This window comes from Pundamilia nyererei, unplaced genomic scaffold (assembly GCF_000239375.1).
Source record: "Pundamilia nyererei isolate P.nyererei 1_Seehausen unplaced genomic scaffold, PunNye1.0 scaffold00004, whole genome shotgun sequence".
NCBI lineage: Eukaryota > Metazoa > Chordata > Actinopteri > Cichliformes > Cichlidae > Pundamilia > Pundamilia nyererei.
In genome coordinates, this window is record NW_005187405.1 from 5,180,194 (window position 1) to 5,199,376 (window position 19,183).

The 19,183-nt window shown below is 39.4% G+C and overlaps 1 protein-coding gene across 3 annotated transcripts in view; it reads right to left on the reverse strand.

Annotated features, from left to right (window-relative positions):
- Positions 1–7,926: 7,926 nt before the first annotated feature.
- The window catches only part of tnr (tenascin R (restrictin, janusin)), a 198,729-nt gene continuing 187,472 nt past the window's right edge, over positions 7,927–19,183 (reverse strand). For all 3 annotated transcript variants that reach the window (XM_005721309.1, XM_013912896.1, XM_013912893.1), the window contains 5 exons: positions 17,426–17,577; positions 17,133–17,229; positions 11,745–11,906; positions 11,144–11,307; positions 7,927–8,754 (listed from right to left, as the gene is read on the reverse strand). In XM_005721309.1, the coding sequence (XP_005721366.1) occupies positions 8,635–8,754; positions 11,144–11,307; positions 11,745–11,906; positions 17,133–17,229; positions 17,426–17,577 (695 nt within the window). In that variant the 3' untranslated portion in view covers positions 7,927–8,634. The remainder of the gene's footprint in view (positions 8,755–11,143; positions 11,308–11,744; positions 11,907–17,132; positions 17,230–17,425; positions 17,578–19,183) is intronic.

The window sequence follows — 19,183 nt, forward strand, 5'->3', positions numbered from 1 at the left end:
TCCAATTAGCGATGGTGAGGAAAGAGCGGTGAGCTGTAGTGACCTGTTTCAGCAATTCTGTCCATCACAGCAGCCATGCACCCTACTTTAAGCCTCTCCAGTACTCTGTCCAAATAAATTAGCTATTTAAAAATAAAATGTACCAACCGTACAGTTTCGGTGAAAGGGGATACTTGCCAGGAAACAAAACTATTCACGAACCATGTTGTAAATGTTTCTTTCAGCTAATAAGTTGGTCTCTTTAGTGTGTATGTGTATGGAAACGGGATTGCTTGTGGACTCCTCCAATTGTTGTGTAGGTCCTCAACAAAGACACCTGTGTTGTTTCTTGCTGCTCTCCTTTACTGCAAGACTAAAACAAAACAATAGTAAGTAAACTCTCTCTTTTACTTTCAGACTGAGTGTATGCTATCTTCATATACAGTACGCATTGTTATTGTATGTTTGCATGGTTCATTAAGACTTGTGAGTGTTTTGTATCTATGTTTATTTGTATGTGTCTAATTTCTATGCTGAGTTTTGGGTTGTTTAGGGTTTTTGTTGTTGTTTTGGTACATATGTTTTGAGTATACAAACCAAACCAATATTTAATTACAGTTTTTGTATTTTTTACATTTAAGGTCAGTTTTTAAAGGTTTTTGTAAATTTAAAAAAAGTTCCCTGCTGCTTCCAGTTAAAAGAGAGTTTTTCCTTCTCACCGTCACAAAGTGCTCGCTCCTCAGCAGTCACTTGATTGTTAAAGTTTTCTCCAGAAAATTGTACAATATGGTAATATTGTAGTTCTGGGTTGTTTGGTGACCTTGTGGATGAGTCATTGATGCCTTCTTGGAGTAGTTTTGAATGGACGACTACTGGAAAGGTTCCCCACTGTTCCAAGTTTGCTCCATTTGTGGATAATGGCTCTCATTGTTGTTCACTGAAGTCCCGAATCCTTAAAAATGCTTTTGTAACCTTTTCCAGACTTATAGATGCCAATGAATTTGCTTCTCTGCTGGATTCTTTTGAGACATTTTAGCCTACCTCTCTTTGCCAGACAAGGTCGACATAAATCATTTCTTGGTTCAATAGGTTTAGTAGAACTCAGGCCTGGGGGTGAACTGAACTCAGCTTTCCAAAACTAAAACTGGTTAATCATTTGTTTTCAATCATTCATCAAACAAATCAGTTTGTTTGATAAACTGGAACATTTAAATGCAAATATACAAAAGAAATTGCAAATGCTTTTTCACAACACTGTGGATTTGTGAAAAGGACCTTGTGTTAAGAAATCAGATGAAAACATCATTCTCAATAAAAGCTTAGACATAAAGAAGACTCCTGAAGTGTTGGCTCAAATCAGGATTTTTTGTGTGACTCCCAAATCTGTGTCCATAAACCAGTGTAGCATGTGATGCTTAGTAATTCTGCACCAGTCCAACATAATAACTGTATCCCCCAGCTTAATCTTGCAAACTGAATGAGTAAGCTAATATACACTAAGTTGCTTCATATCTCCACTACAATGCTTTCTGTTAAAGCAAGATCAAGATTAGACATACTTCTCCTAATTGGTTCTGACATCAGAACAGATCTAATCTAGCCTGGAAATTTTATTTCATTTTTGCAGCCTCGGCAGGTTCAGCTCAAAGTGTCATGTGCGCTGTTGTTTGACAATGTCAAATATTGCATTATAAATATATACAAAGTGCAGATATATACTATACTTTTGTGAGATATAGCCTTTGCTGCCTTGGTAACACACTCTCATATTTTGAAATATTATAATAAACAACAAAAGAGTTGAAAGAAGAAAGAAAATGTCCCCACCTGCTGGTCCAAACGATGCTGTTTGCAAACTGGTCCGCCATTTTTCAAATGTATTTGCCATGAAAAAGATCCAAAGTTAATCCTCTGTAATTCCTAAATAATGTGGATTATAATTTGTATACAACTATCTTTGAATGCCTGGATTTGAATGTTTTTATTTCATAACTCATTTGAATACCTTAAACAAAAAGGGCCAATGTCCAATTATATGGGCTGAGCTGTACAAGCCATATTTTGCAGTTGCCATGCAGTAGCTGAGATCTTAGTTTTGGTTTAGTGGAAGTTGGCAGGTGTTTGTGAGTGGCTACAAGCATGAAGTAGCCTGTGTGACTTTGGCTGCAGAACAGCATTTTAGCCAGCAGCGAGAGGGTGACATGCTGGTTGGATATAAGGGGATCCCACTGAGAAAAACGATGCAGAGCAGGGAGCAGGGCACACTGGCTTAATCCTCAATCAGTGTGGAAGAGCTGAGCAAAGCAATAGGCACATGTGAGGGGAGGAACTAAACCTGAGGCACAGGAAACAAGAGGTTACTGGGAATTAAAAAACAAGAGTCACCCATGAGATTTAGATTTGGCTTGCCCACAGGCTACACTACCATGCTGGTGATGATTTAATGGAAAATGAGTTTAAATACTGCTGGAGGTGAAGACTGGATGAATCAAATGTCCAAGTCCACTGACCGAAGAGTTGGAGGAACCAATTAAAAAAGTGTCTGATCTTACCAAGAAATAACTTCATGCCATGGACGTACCTGGTGAGCTGATTGGGTGGCAGGCAGTTATTTTACACTTGTTGCTCTCTAATCTCGAGCCTAACCTGCTCCAGTCTGGGTTAGGTCTCAACATAAGTTGCCATGGCAATCTAACCTTGTAACTGAACCCCTTTCATAAATAAAAAGACACAGTTAACCTTGAATGTACCAGGAAATTAGCCCCAATCCCACTTTGAAATGAGAGCCTCTAGCTTGAGCTCTGTCATTAGTTAAAGGATACGTTTGGCACAGTGTCTCCTTGTTGCTTTCTGAATGTTGTGTCGATTATGAAGAAAATGTCACCCGATTACACATATCAGTTCCACATGACCGGAGAACCCTGTCGAATTGCGAGGATTACTTTAATGATCCAGTTGTGCATGTGACATGTTTTGTTTTGGTAAAGACTGAACAGATTAGCTTGTCTCACTGACCTTTATTCCACTGGTAAAGTCTGTGTTGCTCATCTATTTGTGCTTGACTCTAATATATTCACAAACTCCGCACAAGCTCATTACTTACCAAAGTTGTTTTTTGCTGACCAAACACTGGAATGGATTATTATTGGATAATTAGAACATGCTGAAATCAAACAATGAATCTTAAAACTGCTGAACTGAAGATTTGCGAGTATTGTAGCTGTGCATTATAATAATGATAATAAAAACAATAATACATGGGTATAGTTGTGGTTGCACATATTTTTTTCCGCAGGCTCAGTTGTTTGATTTAGGATCCATGCTAGTCATTGCATAGCCTTTAAGCCTACATTTACAGCTAAGGACATGATGCTGTTCCCCTACCTTTAGGAGACATACATTAGGTGCTGCATCCAAGTCAGATTGGCAGAAAAAACATTTAGAGTCCTCCTCCATTGTTCTGCCATATTGGCCAAAACATGCAGTTATTTGAGAATTTTTTTAAACAGACTCCATGCAATCTCGTGAATAAGTCCACCTCGTGATCCAAAAGCCTGTAGAGCCACCTTTAGCAGCAATACCTTGAAGTAATCCTTTTCACTGTGACTTTCTCAGTCTCTCATCATCATTGTTGAGGAAATTTGGCCCACTCTTCTGGGTAGTGTTGCTTTATTTCATTGAGTATTACATTCATTTCTTGCACATCTCTCTCCTACCACATCATTTCAATCAGATTGAAGTCTGGACTTTCACTGGGTCATTGAGAATCCTTGATTCTTTTCTATTTGAGCCATTCTGTTGTAAGTTTTCTGCTGTGGCTGCGATCATTGTCCTGTTGCATGACTCAATTTCTGCAAAACTTTAGCTGTTGGACTCACATGGCCTCACATTTGACTCTAGCACACTTTGGTAGACAGATGGTTGACTCAGTGAGCGTAAGGTTCCCAGGTCTTATGGCTTCAAAACAAGCCCAAATGATCAACCCTCCACCATCGTATTTGACACTTGGCATGATGTGTTTGTGTTGATATGCTGTGTTTGGTTTTGTCCAAACATCTCAACTTTGGTCTTGTCTCTCCAAAGTACATTGTCCCAGAAGTCTTTTAATTTGTTGAAATGCAACTTTACAAACCTAAGCTGTGTTACCATGTCCGTTTTAGAGAGCAGACACTGTCTCCTGGCAACTCTTTGAAAAAGCCACACTTGTTCAGTCCTGTTCTAATTATACTGTCATGAACTTTAACATCTAACATGCTAACTGAGGCCTAGAGTAGAGTCTGACATGTAGATCTGTTTTTTTCCATGCTCTCTCAGCATTGCACAGTCTGACCTTGTGGCAACTTTGCTGGGCTCCACACCAGCTAAAGTTCTGCTTTCATAGAGGTGTTGACACTTGCTAATGATCAGTTAATCAAGTGCAGTTGATTTCCAGCACCTGGCTGCCTCTTAATTCCTGTGGAAGAAGCAAGCGTGTACTGCAAATGTTTATGTATTGAGTACGGGAAATACACATTTTACTTTTGTCTACAATTAGTAAAAACACTAAACTGTAGACAACAGCTGATTCTCCTCTTTTTTTCTAAGCTAACCTTACAGAGCAGACGTTATCCAATTCCCGTGGTTGTTTTTTTTAAACAATTTCACTTAAAATTGCACCAATACTAAAAAAAAATCCTCCTCTTTGTAGATGACTAAAATTTAAAATGAACGTGTTATTGTTCTTCTGTGCCTACCTGTAATATTGCATAGGTTGGGTTGTTTTAGGTTCATGCAGGCCTGTTTTGTCTGTTTGAGAATAAATTAGAGGTCTTGTAGCCAAACCACACTGGCAGATTGTTATTATTGCCCCTGGCACTATTCACGAGTAGAAGTTGCATTTCAGTTCAGTTTTTAATGGCCTCCAATTAGAGGTGGAGAGACTTTGATAAGTTTAGGACATGGAGTTGGTTCTCCATGCTTCGTTATTTCATTGGAGCAAAATGGAGAAGGATTTTCACAGTAACCATAATCCCATTTGTTTAATATAAAATGTGACTCAAAAATGAGTGTCTATTAAGCAAATACATCCAAGCAAGTTAAAGACCCCGTGAGCAGTTCATTGTGTCATCAAATTTATGTAACAGCTTGCAGTCAGCACTCACGAAACAAAAAGGAGAGTCAGACACCGATTCAGACTATTTGAATATTTTATTAATATGTAGAAAATGTATTAAAAAAGGAACTATATAGTACATGTTTAAGTCAAACTAGAGCTAAATTTGACAGTAATATCCAAGGTTATCCAACAATAATTCCTAGTTTCAGCTTACATGAGCGTTTCAAACAGTCAAGATCACATTTTATCAACATTTACATTTCCATGGCAAGATTTGTCAAATGAATGCAGTTACATTATCTGCCTATATAAGAGTTATTACCAACCACGGTGGCAATATCAGTTAAGTAATCTGTGAACACAAACCCAATAAATAAAAACATTTTCTTTTTTCTTTTTTTTTGTGTCACATCAGTCAAAAAGAAACAGGAAAATAAATAGCAGTGAAATAAATAAAGGGAGCAGATATCCTCTCAAGTGAGTGGGCCAGTCGAGATAAATACATTACTGGGTAATTATACAATATATGGACACAAGGTCAATATTGTCCTATTGTGTCTACAGAGAACATCACCAACGTTTTGGCTAACTCAATATAAATGATTACCAGGAGAAAAAAAGAGAAGTGTATGATTTGTGATGTCTAGGACGGACAGGTTCCAAGCTTTGAAGCATTTGGCTCAGCCTTAATTATTATGCTGTCAGTATATCAGTAGCATAAAAAGGTCATATAATCGCAATAACATTAGTTAAAGGTGGTATTGTAACTTGTAAGAAGTTCAGTACGAGTCTTAAGTTTAAGCAATGGGGATAAAATGTACTTTTTAAACCGGATGCTGTGCAATAGGTGGAAAAGATTTTATAAAACACAGAATATAGACCAGATGTGGAAAAAAATATCAACACAACTTGATCTCAGGTAATGAGGGAAGGAAATAATATCAAGAAAATATTTCAGGCCCCTGTTTTTCTGTAGAATTTCATTGGATTTGTTTTCTCATGTAAATGCAAAGAAGAAGAATGGATGTGGATCTGTGGATGACGTTAAACAAAATGCTCGTTCTGTGAAGTTATTAACGGTTGAAGGATTATTGCAAAATAGAAAAAAATCAAAATCAATGGAAATATAACGTTAGCTTTCTTTAAGAGCACCTTATAATCCGCAGTGAGAGGTATTCCTCACAATGCAAATGAATTCTTTTCCTTTTCTGCTTCCCAACCTTTGTTCCTCGTACATAAAACCCAATGAGGCAAATTTCCTCTAATTAGTTAATGAAATAAGTACAGATAATTCTCTATTCTAATATAAATCACTACAGGAGATGGACTGAAGCAGTTACTTAGACACTGAAACATAAATCAGACTCAGGAGAGATCATGTGATCACCTGACTTGGAGGCTGATAATCAAAGTGATCTATATCTTCTACCTAACAAACTTCAGGAGCACCTTTTACCCAGATCAACAAAGAAACGTGACTACAAATCAGATTGCAACACATCCTCAGGACATATGGTTTTTACTGTCAGGCTCTTGATTGCATTTTAGTCCACATGCACAAGTCTCCCTCCAGCCTTCACCACAACACTGGTTAAAAATACAGCACTTAAAATGGAGATGTTCAAAAGGGCTTGTTGAATTAGTTTGCATCTTAAGGGGGAACACATCAAAAGCTGTTTTCAGCTCTATATCTACATGAGTATATTGTTAGTAGTTCATAGAGGGGAGAGTTACTAATATTTTAAAGTCTAAATGGGGAAGAAATAAAGACAAATATACAAAGTCGCAATAGGAGCCAAAGTCGCTTGCTCACTCCTGTGAGAAAAGTGAAGAAATAAAGAAAAGTTCACTTTCCAGCTGATCAAAAATTGAAAAAAACAGAATCAGATTATCAATCGTGAGACCAAATGTCGCTTGCAGTGATGGTGACATCGATTTCCGTGGACTGCTGTGTGGTTCATCTTCCGACTCCGCAGAGGGCATTTCCCCCCCCCTGAAAAGGGGCCAGCAAAACTCCAAGAAAACAACTTCAAGAAAACCAACTGGCTCCCAACACTTTGTGCGACTCTGTGAGCGGTGAATTAAAGCAAAATGTTTGGTGGGCACGCTGCAGATTACACCCGCCCAGCTAAAAAGGAATACAGGCTCAGCCGTGTTTGCTGATTTTGTTGTTTCACCAGGGAGCTTAAATTGTGAAGCGAGTAAAAGAAGAGCACAGAAGAAAGACTTGGCTCCTCTCCACCTACTGTTCTGCTTTCTTTGTTAGGTTCATTTTCAGCCAGCAGTGGGAGAGAGGTGGGCCAAAACATGCGCTGTACCCATGACTTTCCCCTGCATAGAATTTAGCAATCATAATGCATAAAATTACGCCTGGGGACACAGTTACCATAAAAAGCCCCTGAAAAAGTGGGACTCTTATTAACACAGGGTGGAAAAAGCTGCTTCAGTGACTTTGGTGACTGGCATCTTTCCAAACAGCAGGCCGGGCCGTTATTATGCAGATCTTTGGTTAAATGTTGCATCTATCAGCGCCATCTCTGCAAGCAATCAGAGCATCTATAGCAGGGGTCAAAAAGCAATTAAGAGATTGTTATTTTTGGCCAAGAAGACGAGCTCGAAAAATCTAATGCCCATTAGCAACCGAAGAAATGAAGTGAATGACCAACAACAGCTTTGCTGTGTTCCCACTCACAGTGCAAATACTGTCTCAGCATGGCCACCAGTAGTAGTAATAATAATAATAACGATAATAATGATAATAATAAGAGAATAGTTTTATTCTGCTAATTCTGATAATGAAAAAAATAAAGTAGATGGTTATGAAGCTGCTGCTGGTGCACTGCTTTGTGAATGTTTTGTTTTTTAATGCTAATTATCCAGAAAATTTATATTAATTTTAATATAGGGTCAAAAACCAAGGCATCAAATAAATGGACTTTGTCACAATATCAGGTATAAAAATAGATATATATTTTACAGAGGGTTTTAAGGGCATATACAGGTTTTTTTTTGTTTTTTCTTTTAGTTAAAAGTGTTATTTTGTAACGGTTAAAATAATGCTAGCTCTCACTCCTGAGGGCGCTTCTGAGCACATCGTAGGGAAAGACAAATCACGGATTAAAAGAAAAAAAAAACAAAGCTTCCTGGTTTGCCTTTCCTCTTGTTTTGTCTTTTTGTTTGTTTTATACAGCAAACAGAACCATTTTCATTCATAGTATTTAATAAATTACATACAGTGTCTTCTAACTTCTGGGCAGAAGTACAGCAGGGTAAGACAGCTAAAGCTGGGCAGGTGGAGAGATCAACAGAGTTCGGACGTTGCTCGAGCCTCGCTGCTATTTTATGATTACATCCGTGGTTATAACATCTTCTTGTTAATGTTTTAATAAAATATTAGTAGATTTTTGTCATATTCTGCTTCTTCTTTGAGCCTCACTAACGTTGCCCTGCCGCGGTCACATCCCAGCCTGCTGCTCCTGTCAGTGAGGCACGCAAATAGCAAAAACTCAACATCCGAACTCCATTTATCCATGACTCTGGGCTGGATTGTGGCGATTCATCTATACAGGGGCAGACCGCCTCCTCTTGCTGCTGATGCTGCGGAAATTGAACGGCCTCATTTTCATCTCCACAAAGGGAATGGAGAACTCGTGGCCTTTCCAGTGGTACCAGTTGATACCCTGTAAAAAAGCGAGAAGTACAATTTGGGAAGCAGCTCGGATCAACAGGATTTTTTTTCTTCTTCTTCTTTTATTTTTTTTTTTGAGCACATGAGATATGAGATATTTCTGAAGATGGAAAAGTTATGCTTCTATTTAAGTGTAGTTTTCATTTAAATGAAGCATTCAATCCAGGATGATAGGAATCCTGACTTAATAGCTAGCAAAAATACGACCCTGGTGTAATTACAGCCTGAGTCTAGCCTTTCTAATCCCCATCATCACCAACATTTCTTTCGCTGCGTGTCTTTATGGCCGACCATCTCTGCTGCCACCTGTTCCTGTTTCATGTCATTAACAGATGAAGAGGAAGGCACGGGAGCAGAGTGGGAGAAGCGGCGATGCTCCAAAATCCTAATCACGGCTTCACAAAACACATTGAGCCATTTCACTATGAAGCAAGCAAAACGAGGAATACCACACACCAGTCAGAAGGGACACGAAAAGCCCTCAATTATCCCACATCACATGTACAAAACACAAAAAAGTGTCCATTTTTGTGTTTGGCTGGGGTGCCAGTGCTTTTTTATTTTTAATCTCACATTTAACAATTTGTTCCGTTCCTTAAAGGAACTTGAAATGCTTGAATTGTTTGAACTTACTGGGAAATGAAAGCGTATCTCTTGACAAATTAGTCTCAAGCGCCATCCTCTTTCATTAAAATCAGACGAGTAGTGTAGCAGATTTGGTCCTTCAAATTTTGACCTTTCATTAAAAAACTCCTTCATCAAGATGGATGCTGGTAGCAAGTTCCATGTGATTTCATTCGCTAATTATTACCCTTTCATAATGACAAGTTTTAGCCTTTAATCACTGTTCTGTATTGGATCCCATTAAAGTGAGACTTGTAAATGCCAAGATACACTTTCAAAACGCAACCTTTTTCAAAAGATGGCACTTACTTTAAGGCTTGATTCATTCAAATAGCCAAAAAAAACCACATTTTTAAAAACTTTCCCACTTAGAACTGGCACGTTCATGCAGTAAGGTTGAATGAAGTTTTCAAAGGATTCCTATTCTTGTGAACATGGTATCAGTTGCACACCTCGTGGGAGCTAATTTGGCACAAAGTTGATGTGGATTCAAGAATGAAGTCATTCAATTTTGGTCATGAAAGATCAAGGTTAGCGTGGTCTCGCAGAACACATTATGAAAAGATTTCAAAAAAATATCGAAGAGGACAAAACTGTAACGTTTAAAAGATCAAAATTTAGCTGCAGCATCAAAAATATTTCACAAACTAAAAATATCACAAACATTTGTTGGCCGATAATCTGAACAGAGGTATTTCACAACAACTGCAAAGCTCTTTTACTATTTGTGTGCAGATGTGGGCGAAGAACATCTACATGCACTATATGTCTAACTTCATGGCTTCAGTTTTAATCCCATAGCATCAGCTGGTTTTGACATTTCAAAAGTTTTCACCACGTATATAAAATAAGTTGGACATGGAAGCACACTTCAACTGACTCGCTGGCCAAAATACTCAATAACCCACAAAACTATCAACTACTTTCCCTTCAACTACTTCTCATCTGTTATTTCTAATGGAAACACTGTGCTGAATTTCATTCCCATTGCAATGAGCTGACAGTTAAATTTTCACGCTACAGTCATGAAAAGGAAAGCAGTGATTAGAGACCGCAAACAAATTATCGCATGTGTGTTGAATTTGCGATCTTGCTGCCTCTGAAACAGTTGCTTCCAGGACATCGTTCAGGTTTGTGACCACTTGCAGTCATCTGCATCTACCTTGACTTTGTTGCATCAAGGTGACAATAAAACGGCAATCAATTTGCAACCGAATGGGGTCAAGTTGCAATTTCAAGCGGTCTTGTGATAATGTGGAAATTGTCTGAGAGTGATTGGAGTCAGATTGTGGCTGTTTGGAGACAGGTTGCCTTCTTCCAGGCATTGCAAACTTTGCTGTAACAACTCACCTGATGCAAAAAAAACCCCCACAATTTTTCCTAATTGCAAGGAGGATGCCACCCTATTTTTACTGTAGTGTGACTCAGCCAGGTGATCCCAGAAGGAAAAGTAGAGTGGTTTACATCATATTTTCTAACATAAACACAAATGAAATCAGGAAGCACAAAAAACAAAATAACTATCTCCGGTCGCACCGACTGAAGTTGTGTCCTGAACATGCTGTCAAACTAGCATAAACCTCTCGGAGCTCAGGTTGCTCTAAGAGACTTCGTCATGTTTTAAATAACAAATATACAATAGTTTTGCCCTCTTTTAAAAAAAAAAAAAACTTGCACCACAAAATTGTCAAAAATATATATCATTCATTCAGGATCGTTTCTTTTTCATCACTTAATATGTATATATGAGCACTGACCTGACTGTGCCTGGACTCGCCGTATTTGCCATTGAGGTTAGCCCGGTGGCAGTTCTTGTACCACCAGGCTCCTTTGTATGACAACGCACAGTTAGTGACAGCGATGTCATTGTCTCTGTCTTTTGTCGAGAAGGGCCGACCCTGGTGGTAGCTCAAAGAGTCACCTGGGATCACAACAGAGAGAGAGAGGTAGAGAGCTTTTAATATTAGTACTGCTTCCTAAGAAACACTGAACTTCTGTGAATAACGGCAGGACATAAATGAGCCAATAAAAGCAGGAGGGTGAAGATGTAAGAGGAAAAAAGTCCCAACTTCAGGCTCTTTGAGTTTATCTTGAGAGAGAGAGAATTACGATCATAAACATAAGGGCATCATGGGTAATTGTGGTATATTGTCACACTAACAGACTGAGTGGACAGGAATGGAAATGTGGAGGAGTGCTGAGGCAGGTTTACAACGACAAAAAAATGGCAGAGGCATAGGGACAATTCTGACATAAAATGAGGGTCATATAGCAAAAACTGACAGCGCTGAATGTCACCACTGGCTATTTTGGGGCATATATATATAAATATATATATATATAATACATATAAATTACCAGCTGTGCCATTGTATTCTCCTATCCTGAGCTTGTAGAGATTTCTTGCATCTCCAATGGAGAACTTGTCATAATTAGCGTAGACTGACTCCTGTCCGTCCCTCATGTCAATCCTCAGCTCATAACGTCCCTGAGCGGCAATCTTCTGGATGTTGTCTAGACCTGCAGAGAAATGTGCAATTTTAGATTCAAACTGAGTTATATTTCCCGTCTGAATTACCCCAACATTCGATCACCAAAAAAAAAAAAAGATTTCAGGTTTAGTCAGACTTTCCTGTAACAGAAACATCACCAAGATGTGCAAGCATAGGCAATAATGAGCAGTAGCAGATTTAAATGAAGACTGTGCTGCCGAGATAAGGCAAAGCCCTTAAAAGAATTCACAGAACAATTTACAATTTGTTGTTTGCAAACGCCTAATCGCCCCGAGATGTTCTCATGTGACTGCTTTAACCACCTGTTACAATCTTCACAGGCCCGATGTCAAGCGTCTTCATCAGCTGGCCTTGTGGCTCTACTGGATATGATTGGCAGTGTCGGCCGGTGGACACCGTCACCACCAGCCCTCCGGCAAATGCCAAGTTTGCGAGATATGCAGCTTTGCTCTCTATCTCAAAGGTAGCAGATACGGGGGGCTCGTTTGAGCCCCGACAGCCGATAAGGCCCCGCACTATCCTGAGCGATTGGAACTGCCTTCGCTATCAGATTACAACAAGCACCCATTTGGAAAAAGAGCCTCCTTCCCTGCTTAACCTCCGACAGAAACACACATGCACTTTTTCTGAACCCTTGGAACATTTTGAGCAGCAAATAAATAAAATAAAATCCCCAAGCCTTCGCTGATAAGAAGTAGGAAGTCAAAATCGGGGGAGAGCAGGGAAACTAAATCTGCTGTAATATGTCAATGGAAAGTAGATAAAATCTATGTTACAACCCAAAGGCACTTAGGGTGACAGGGGAAAAGCTATTGTTATAATAAAACTGTGTTTAACACTCAGTCATCTCTAATATCCATAGCATATCACCGCATTATCAGCAATTAATCTGTCGCACATCGTTTTTCTTTTTTCTTCTTCCAACACTTTTATGGGATCAGACTGCTCTATTCCAAACTGAGGCAATTAAAAATGCATTGTGAAACACTATTGCGCTCTTCTCCTATTATACTACCAATATTACCATCTCATCAAATTTTATTACCACTACATTTCTCTCACAATGAAGTAGAAACAAGGAATAGGGGGATTAAAGAAAAATCGAGAGCAGGGGATAATGATCGCAAATCGCACACAGTCGCTGTGCATTTCTCTCCATTATGACATCATCAAACTGGCATTGGATTCGGGATAAACCGGTTAAGGTCAGCGGGGGTGGGGAGAATAGATTGGCCTAGAGCTGCAATAAAAATGGCTGTTCTCAAGCTGTAACGGATAATAATGAAAGTTCAATTTCCATATTCTTTACTGCTGGCCCGTTAAGTGCTCCTTCTTTTCAGTTTGAGTGGATTTAGTATCAATGTTTATGGTTGGTATATTGCTATTCTGTGTGCAGAGGCAGTGATTAGCTAAATGTTCCCTGCAATGGCTCTCCAGGGCTAAGACGGTGACCTAATCTCTTGAAAGAGGAGTGAAGGTCACCTACTCTGGAACTGCAGTGACCATCTGTAGGACGATAACCTTCACGTTTTTATGAGGATAGACTTCTTTACACAGTGAAAAGTGAAATGAGAGCGACTACAGCGCCAGAATGAGACGCAACAGAAACATAGCAATTAGCTTAATTGATATGAACACAGCTCCCTGTAACATTTAGGAGTGCAGGGATATTCCGATCAGTGATTTGGGAGGAAGTAATGTCCATTTCTACTTGTTTATTTTGGCTAGCAACAGATGTCTATGTATAACACATAATATACTCCAAAAAATGCAACATTCGCTGTGTTGGGGCTTGATGAGGGCAGCGATTAAAACCAGCATTTCATTTCACAATCAGCTTTGCGAAGCAGTGTAATTCCTGTCATCAGAGACTTTGCTCGTTCAGGAGAAACAAGTTGACACTGGGCCTTATGTAGAGTTTGATTGATTTTTACATGCATTTTAGGCAGTAAAGACATTAAAAGACAATTAGTGTTATTGACCAGGGGGGCAACACTGCATATTGCAAGGAAACCCAGAGGATTTTGTTCTTAAATTAAGCATTCATTACAGTTATAAAAGTAGGCCTTACATCAGTTACACCACAAATTTCACCGACCCCAGAGTGATAATTTTCCTCCGCCTCCTCGGATCCTTTTCACACATAATATTTTCATAACACATTTCAAAAACCTGCGATATATGTAGTGATGGCTGCACTCTGATCAGCAGTTTCATTTTCATGGTGTCTGTAGGTGGATACCGGATCATGCTGTCATGGTGTTACGAGGGCAGCTGAAGAGCAGAAAGCCATCAGTAATGTTTCTGGTGATTCCTGTGCTAATGGTTTCCTGTTCACAATAATTTTAACCCGTGGATGAACAGAAAAAAACTGGAGTTAACTGGAATAAAAACTAACAGCGCTAATACAAAAAGTAATACATGGAAGAATTTGTTCCAATCTTCTATTGTCCAATTTTAGTGGCCTATGTGAACTATAGCCTTGATTTCTCTGTCACACACACACATTGTGTGTTCAGAGATGCTTTTTTGCATACCTTAGTTGTAATGAGTGCTACTGAAATACTATACCATTCTATTTGGAACCAAAGCCCATGCCACATTCAAGTACATCTCCTTTTTTCCCCATTCTGATGTTTGGTTTGAACTTCAGCGAGTCCTCTAGACCAGTGGTCCCCAACCTTTTTTGCGCCATGGACCGGTTTATGTCTGACAATATTTTCACGGACCGGGCTTTAAGGTGTCACGGATACAAACAACAAAATGAAACCAGTACCGGTACCAAAAAATGAAGATTTATTCATAACACATGGGAAAGGACCAAGGGAAACCGAGTTAATGATAAAAACGATTAAAAAATAACACTTAAAAACCAATAAAAACCCTGAAAACGATGAATTTCACACCCAAGCCTCGATTCTCGTGGCCCGGTACCAAACCCGGGGGTTGGGGACCGCTGCTCTAGTCCATGTCTACATACCTAAATACACTGAATTGGTGACATGTAATAGGCTGATCAGATATTTGTGCTAATGAGCAGCTGAACAGAATAAAGTGTAAATAAAATTAAAAACTATAAAACTAAAATAAGTGTAATACACTAAAGAAATTAGTGTTCTGGTCTCAACATTTTGTGTTAAGACCTGTAAAGCTGAGGCTTCTGTGTGCTGTGCTGTCAGCATATCTGTCTTGCTTTATGGGGGCGCTCTTGACGCTCCACACCCTGAGGTTACATTAAGCTCCTTTTGTGCACCGAGGACAAAGTTACAGCGCAGCCAGAAGAAATAGGATGGAATGGGGGAAAGTGTATCCTGGGAGGCACCTAGAAAGTAAAGGAAGACCCTGGAGATGAAGGTACCGTTCTACGGGGCCTGCTCAGAATCGGCGAGAGGGCAAATTATAGCTGATTCAGCTGTAGTGGAAACAGGTCAGATGAAATGTAGTCACTGAGCCAGATACGCTCAGGCATCTTTAGACTGTATTGTACTGACATAGCCATTAAAAACAATCTTTCAGATCTGTGCCAGGAAGCTTCTATGCGATGCCTTCAGGTGCCTCCATCAGAAAGAGAAAAAACATTCCTGTCACTTTATAGTTCACTATCCACACTCAATACTTAACAGTGTGCAAAGGAGAGGGATTTCTCTCTTTATTCTATGTGTGTGTGTGTGTGTGTGTGTGTGTGTGTGTGTGTGTGTGTGTGTGTGTGTGTGTGTGTGTGTGTGTGTGAGTGTGCAGAATCATCCTACAAAAATATTTAATATTTTTATCAAAAGCTCTTTGCTTCCGGGAGTAATTTCCTCTCTTCTTTGTTGAAATACAAAAACAGATAAATTATTAATTTATACCAGCAGACAGCAATCCAACTTTTCCTGTTGAGATAAAGAGCTACCTTTGAACGCGCTCTCTTGTGTGCATAACAGTAACAGGAACAGCTGACAATATTATTTAATTCGGCTCAACAACAACTCAAAATAAATCTTTAAAAATAGCCAGCGTGAAATCCCCACCCCAAACAAATCTGATATGCTCAACAAGAACTGTACACTCTTTTACTGGATTATATTATATTGTCAGCTCATGATGGGTTAGATTTTAAAAAAAAAAAAATCCCTTTATGCTTTTACCTATTACAGCGTGCTTAGTCACAAATGGATGCCGCAGCTATCTTGCATTATTATCCAAAATGTGTCATCAAAGTAGCAGGCTTCCTTCTGGCGATAATGCAATGCCGTAAAATTTCCCCGCCGTGTTATTTCTTTCTTTAATCAAAAAGTTCAAAAAAGCATTCCACTCAAGGTCCTGATTCACTTGATGAAATATTCATGTAATATTTTTCCTTTAATCATCTGCACCAAAACAATAACACAAAAACTGGCCCATGAAGAAACATGAGTCATTTGCACATTTTTTAATGAATATAATTATTGTTTCATAATGAGATTTGGAGGGGGGGGCTGGGTGAAAAGTATTCAGCCGTCCATCAAAGCAGTGAGGACGTTCTGTTGTTTTTGTCTTTGGATCAGAGTGACGCTAAAAAAACAATTACCAAGTCATTTCGGAGAGAAATGAGCTTTCAGAGATTCCAGTAATGAATCGGATAGACTTTGTGAAGTCAAGTGCTAAAAGACGAGATGAGCGGCGTGACTCTCTGTCTTTGCACAACGTGAAAAATCTGACGAGAAGGGCTTTACAGCCTGCACAAAATATTGAAGACATCTTTCCTCTCCATAAAACAGATATATCAATTGAAACCAAGTGAAAGCTATGAACCTCTATTGATTGTACCTATTAAATCCACCTCAGTCATGGGGGACAGGGTGTAGACAGAGAGAGTGTTACAGCCTTCAGAAAACTGCAGCAGAAATTGAACAAAATGGGTGGCAGCTTGCAGCTCAATATTGCCCATAAAATGCAGCTAAAATATATTGGGCAGGGTGACAGGCTGAAATACGGCGGTGGCAGACCTGACCTTACCTGTGAAATGTGCGATTCACCTACAAGTCAATCAGTGTCAGTTTTCTTTCCAAGAAAAACAAATAAATGCAGATAATCTCACCCCTGCCACCTTAACCTCACCGAGTGATGCAACATATGTTTCTAGCCAAGCCCGCAGACTTTCAGAAACTCAATATGTTTTTTTCTCTGTCTTGCATTTGACAACTAAACATAATGAGTGAACCTTTGCTTTGGAACCACAGTTTATATAATCCTTATCTAGTGGGAGATTTACCAAGCCAGAACTCATCCTCCAGGTTTCCAAAGCCGACACGATAATCACTCCACTTCCTGGAAAAGTCCGTCAGGCCGTTCTGACGACGCTGGAATACCTGCAGAGCAATAAGGTTTATTGAAACCATTTGAACCACACTGCTCATAGGAATTTGTCTTGGCGTGTTCACATATAACAACACAAGACGCATCTAACAAAACACTATGGAGGTTATAGATCAACCAATCAAAGTAGTACATCCTATACTCAGATTGGTACATAATTATACACTAGCTGTCTTTACACCCACTTACAATCCAGCCTCCTTCATCCGTGGTCATGTCACAGTACACCTGCACCCCCTGGCTGGGGTCTCTGTTGATGTAAATGGTGTAGATGCCGCTCAGAGTCTCTCCATTTAGCAGGTGTTGGGCGCAGTTCTGAGGTGTCGCAAATAGGCGACTCCCTGGAAAAAAAGGCGGAGGACCAGTGATGAGAAGTTAAAATTTGCTTGCTGTTCCCCATTTTGACTTAAAAATATTCAGCTTGTCAAAATGTTGCTCTATTACAGTATTTAGAAGCTTGTTACTTTAGATATTATATCAAAGGCATGCTTTTAAACATCATTTATTAAGTATTTTTTGCCTTAAGAAAATGAGCTCTCCCCTGACTCTAACTTCCTCTAACAACTTGTGGCCATCATTTGGTTGAATTTGTTGAAAAATTGCAAAGGATGTGTCATGCAATGTAATTTGCTCTGCAGGTCAACAGTCGTTCTCAGGACTTTGGAGGCAACACAGAGAATAACCAGAAACAATTGTTAGGCATTGAAGTAAAATCGGAATTTGTCACTTTTACAAGCCTGGCAGTTTGTGCCAATGCTGGAGTCATCTGTGTAGGCTTACAGTTATCCAGTTAAAGATAGTCTTGAGAGTTTGAAAATAAGCCAACAGGACTCCAGTTAGAGTCATTCACATCTAGCTCCTATGCTGGGCAGTTAACAATTTGCTGTGTGAGCATGGTAAGTTCCATCTGAAGAACACTGACCAGGCCCGCTCTATGAACGTGCTATAGCTTGATTTTAAGTGCAAAAAAACAACCAATGGCTGTATTGCTGTAATGCTGGCTCTACCTTACTGAGGAGCAAAACATTCCTGTTTTTCTTTACTTTTTCAACTTTACTGTTGGAATGCTCGCAGGTTAGCTCTCAGGTTAGGAGTGACGTCACTCCCAGCTCTGACATGTGACTTCAGAGGCAAACAGGAGACAGGATTAACATCATCTACAAAAAAATCCAGTCTTTCTAGTAAAGTGCTTCTGGTCAAAAGGGAATATGACCAAAGTCTAGGGAAATCTAGGGCATGATTATCAGGGCATTAAGTTCACTTACAAAGTATTTCTGTGTCTTATATTTTGAGGCCAGTAAATTTGCTGTCAGTTTCAATCTATTCAGAAACTGCTGATGCAGCAGGTTGCAACAACATGAACTTGGTGTTTTGAAATTGGATGTGGCAAGAGAGCGGCTGGGTCTGACTGTGAGAGCACACACTCATAGGCCTCAATTTTTTATTCAGTACAACCCAAAATGAGTACAACTTACTCATCAGGTGTTTACAGACGTTTAGTCAGAAAGCTGTTTTCTATAGCTCTGGATGTATTTCTGTCACCACAGGTGTCGTCACCTGGTGGCCAATAAAAAGAACAGGCATTTCTAAGTTGGCTTAACTTTTCAGACCATGGCGCGATGTCTATCCTTTTTGATTGCCAGTGATATGTTTGTATGCCACAGATGTTGTGATTTATTCCTGCTGCTTTATGATGCTTCCTGACGCATCAGACATGCTGTCGCACAATAAAAATTAAAGCACATTATTCATACAGCCACCCTGCAGGTGCAGCCTAACAGTAATTCTCTCTCACTAAGCGATGGGGTAAGGATGGAAATTGTGCTTGACTTTGGGGGACCATTACTGTGCACGTCTGTTAGAGTAACTGTAATGCAAAATGCAGCGAAAAGTCTCAGGGGCCAAGAAAACTCTACACATTAGTATCGCTTTCCCAGCTTCAATTAA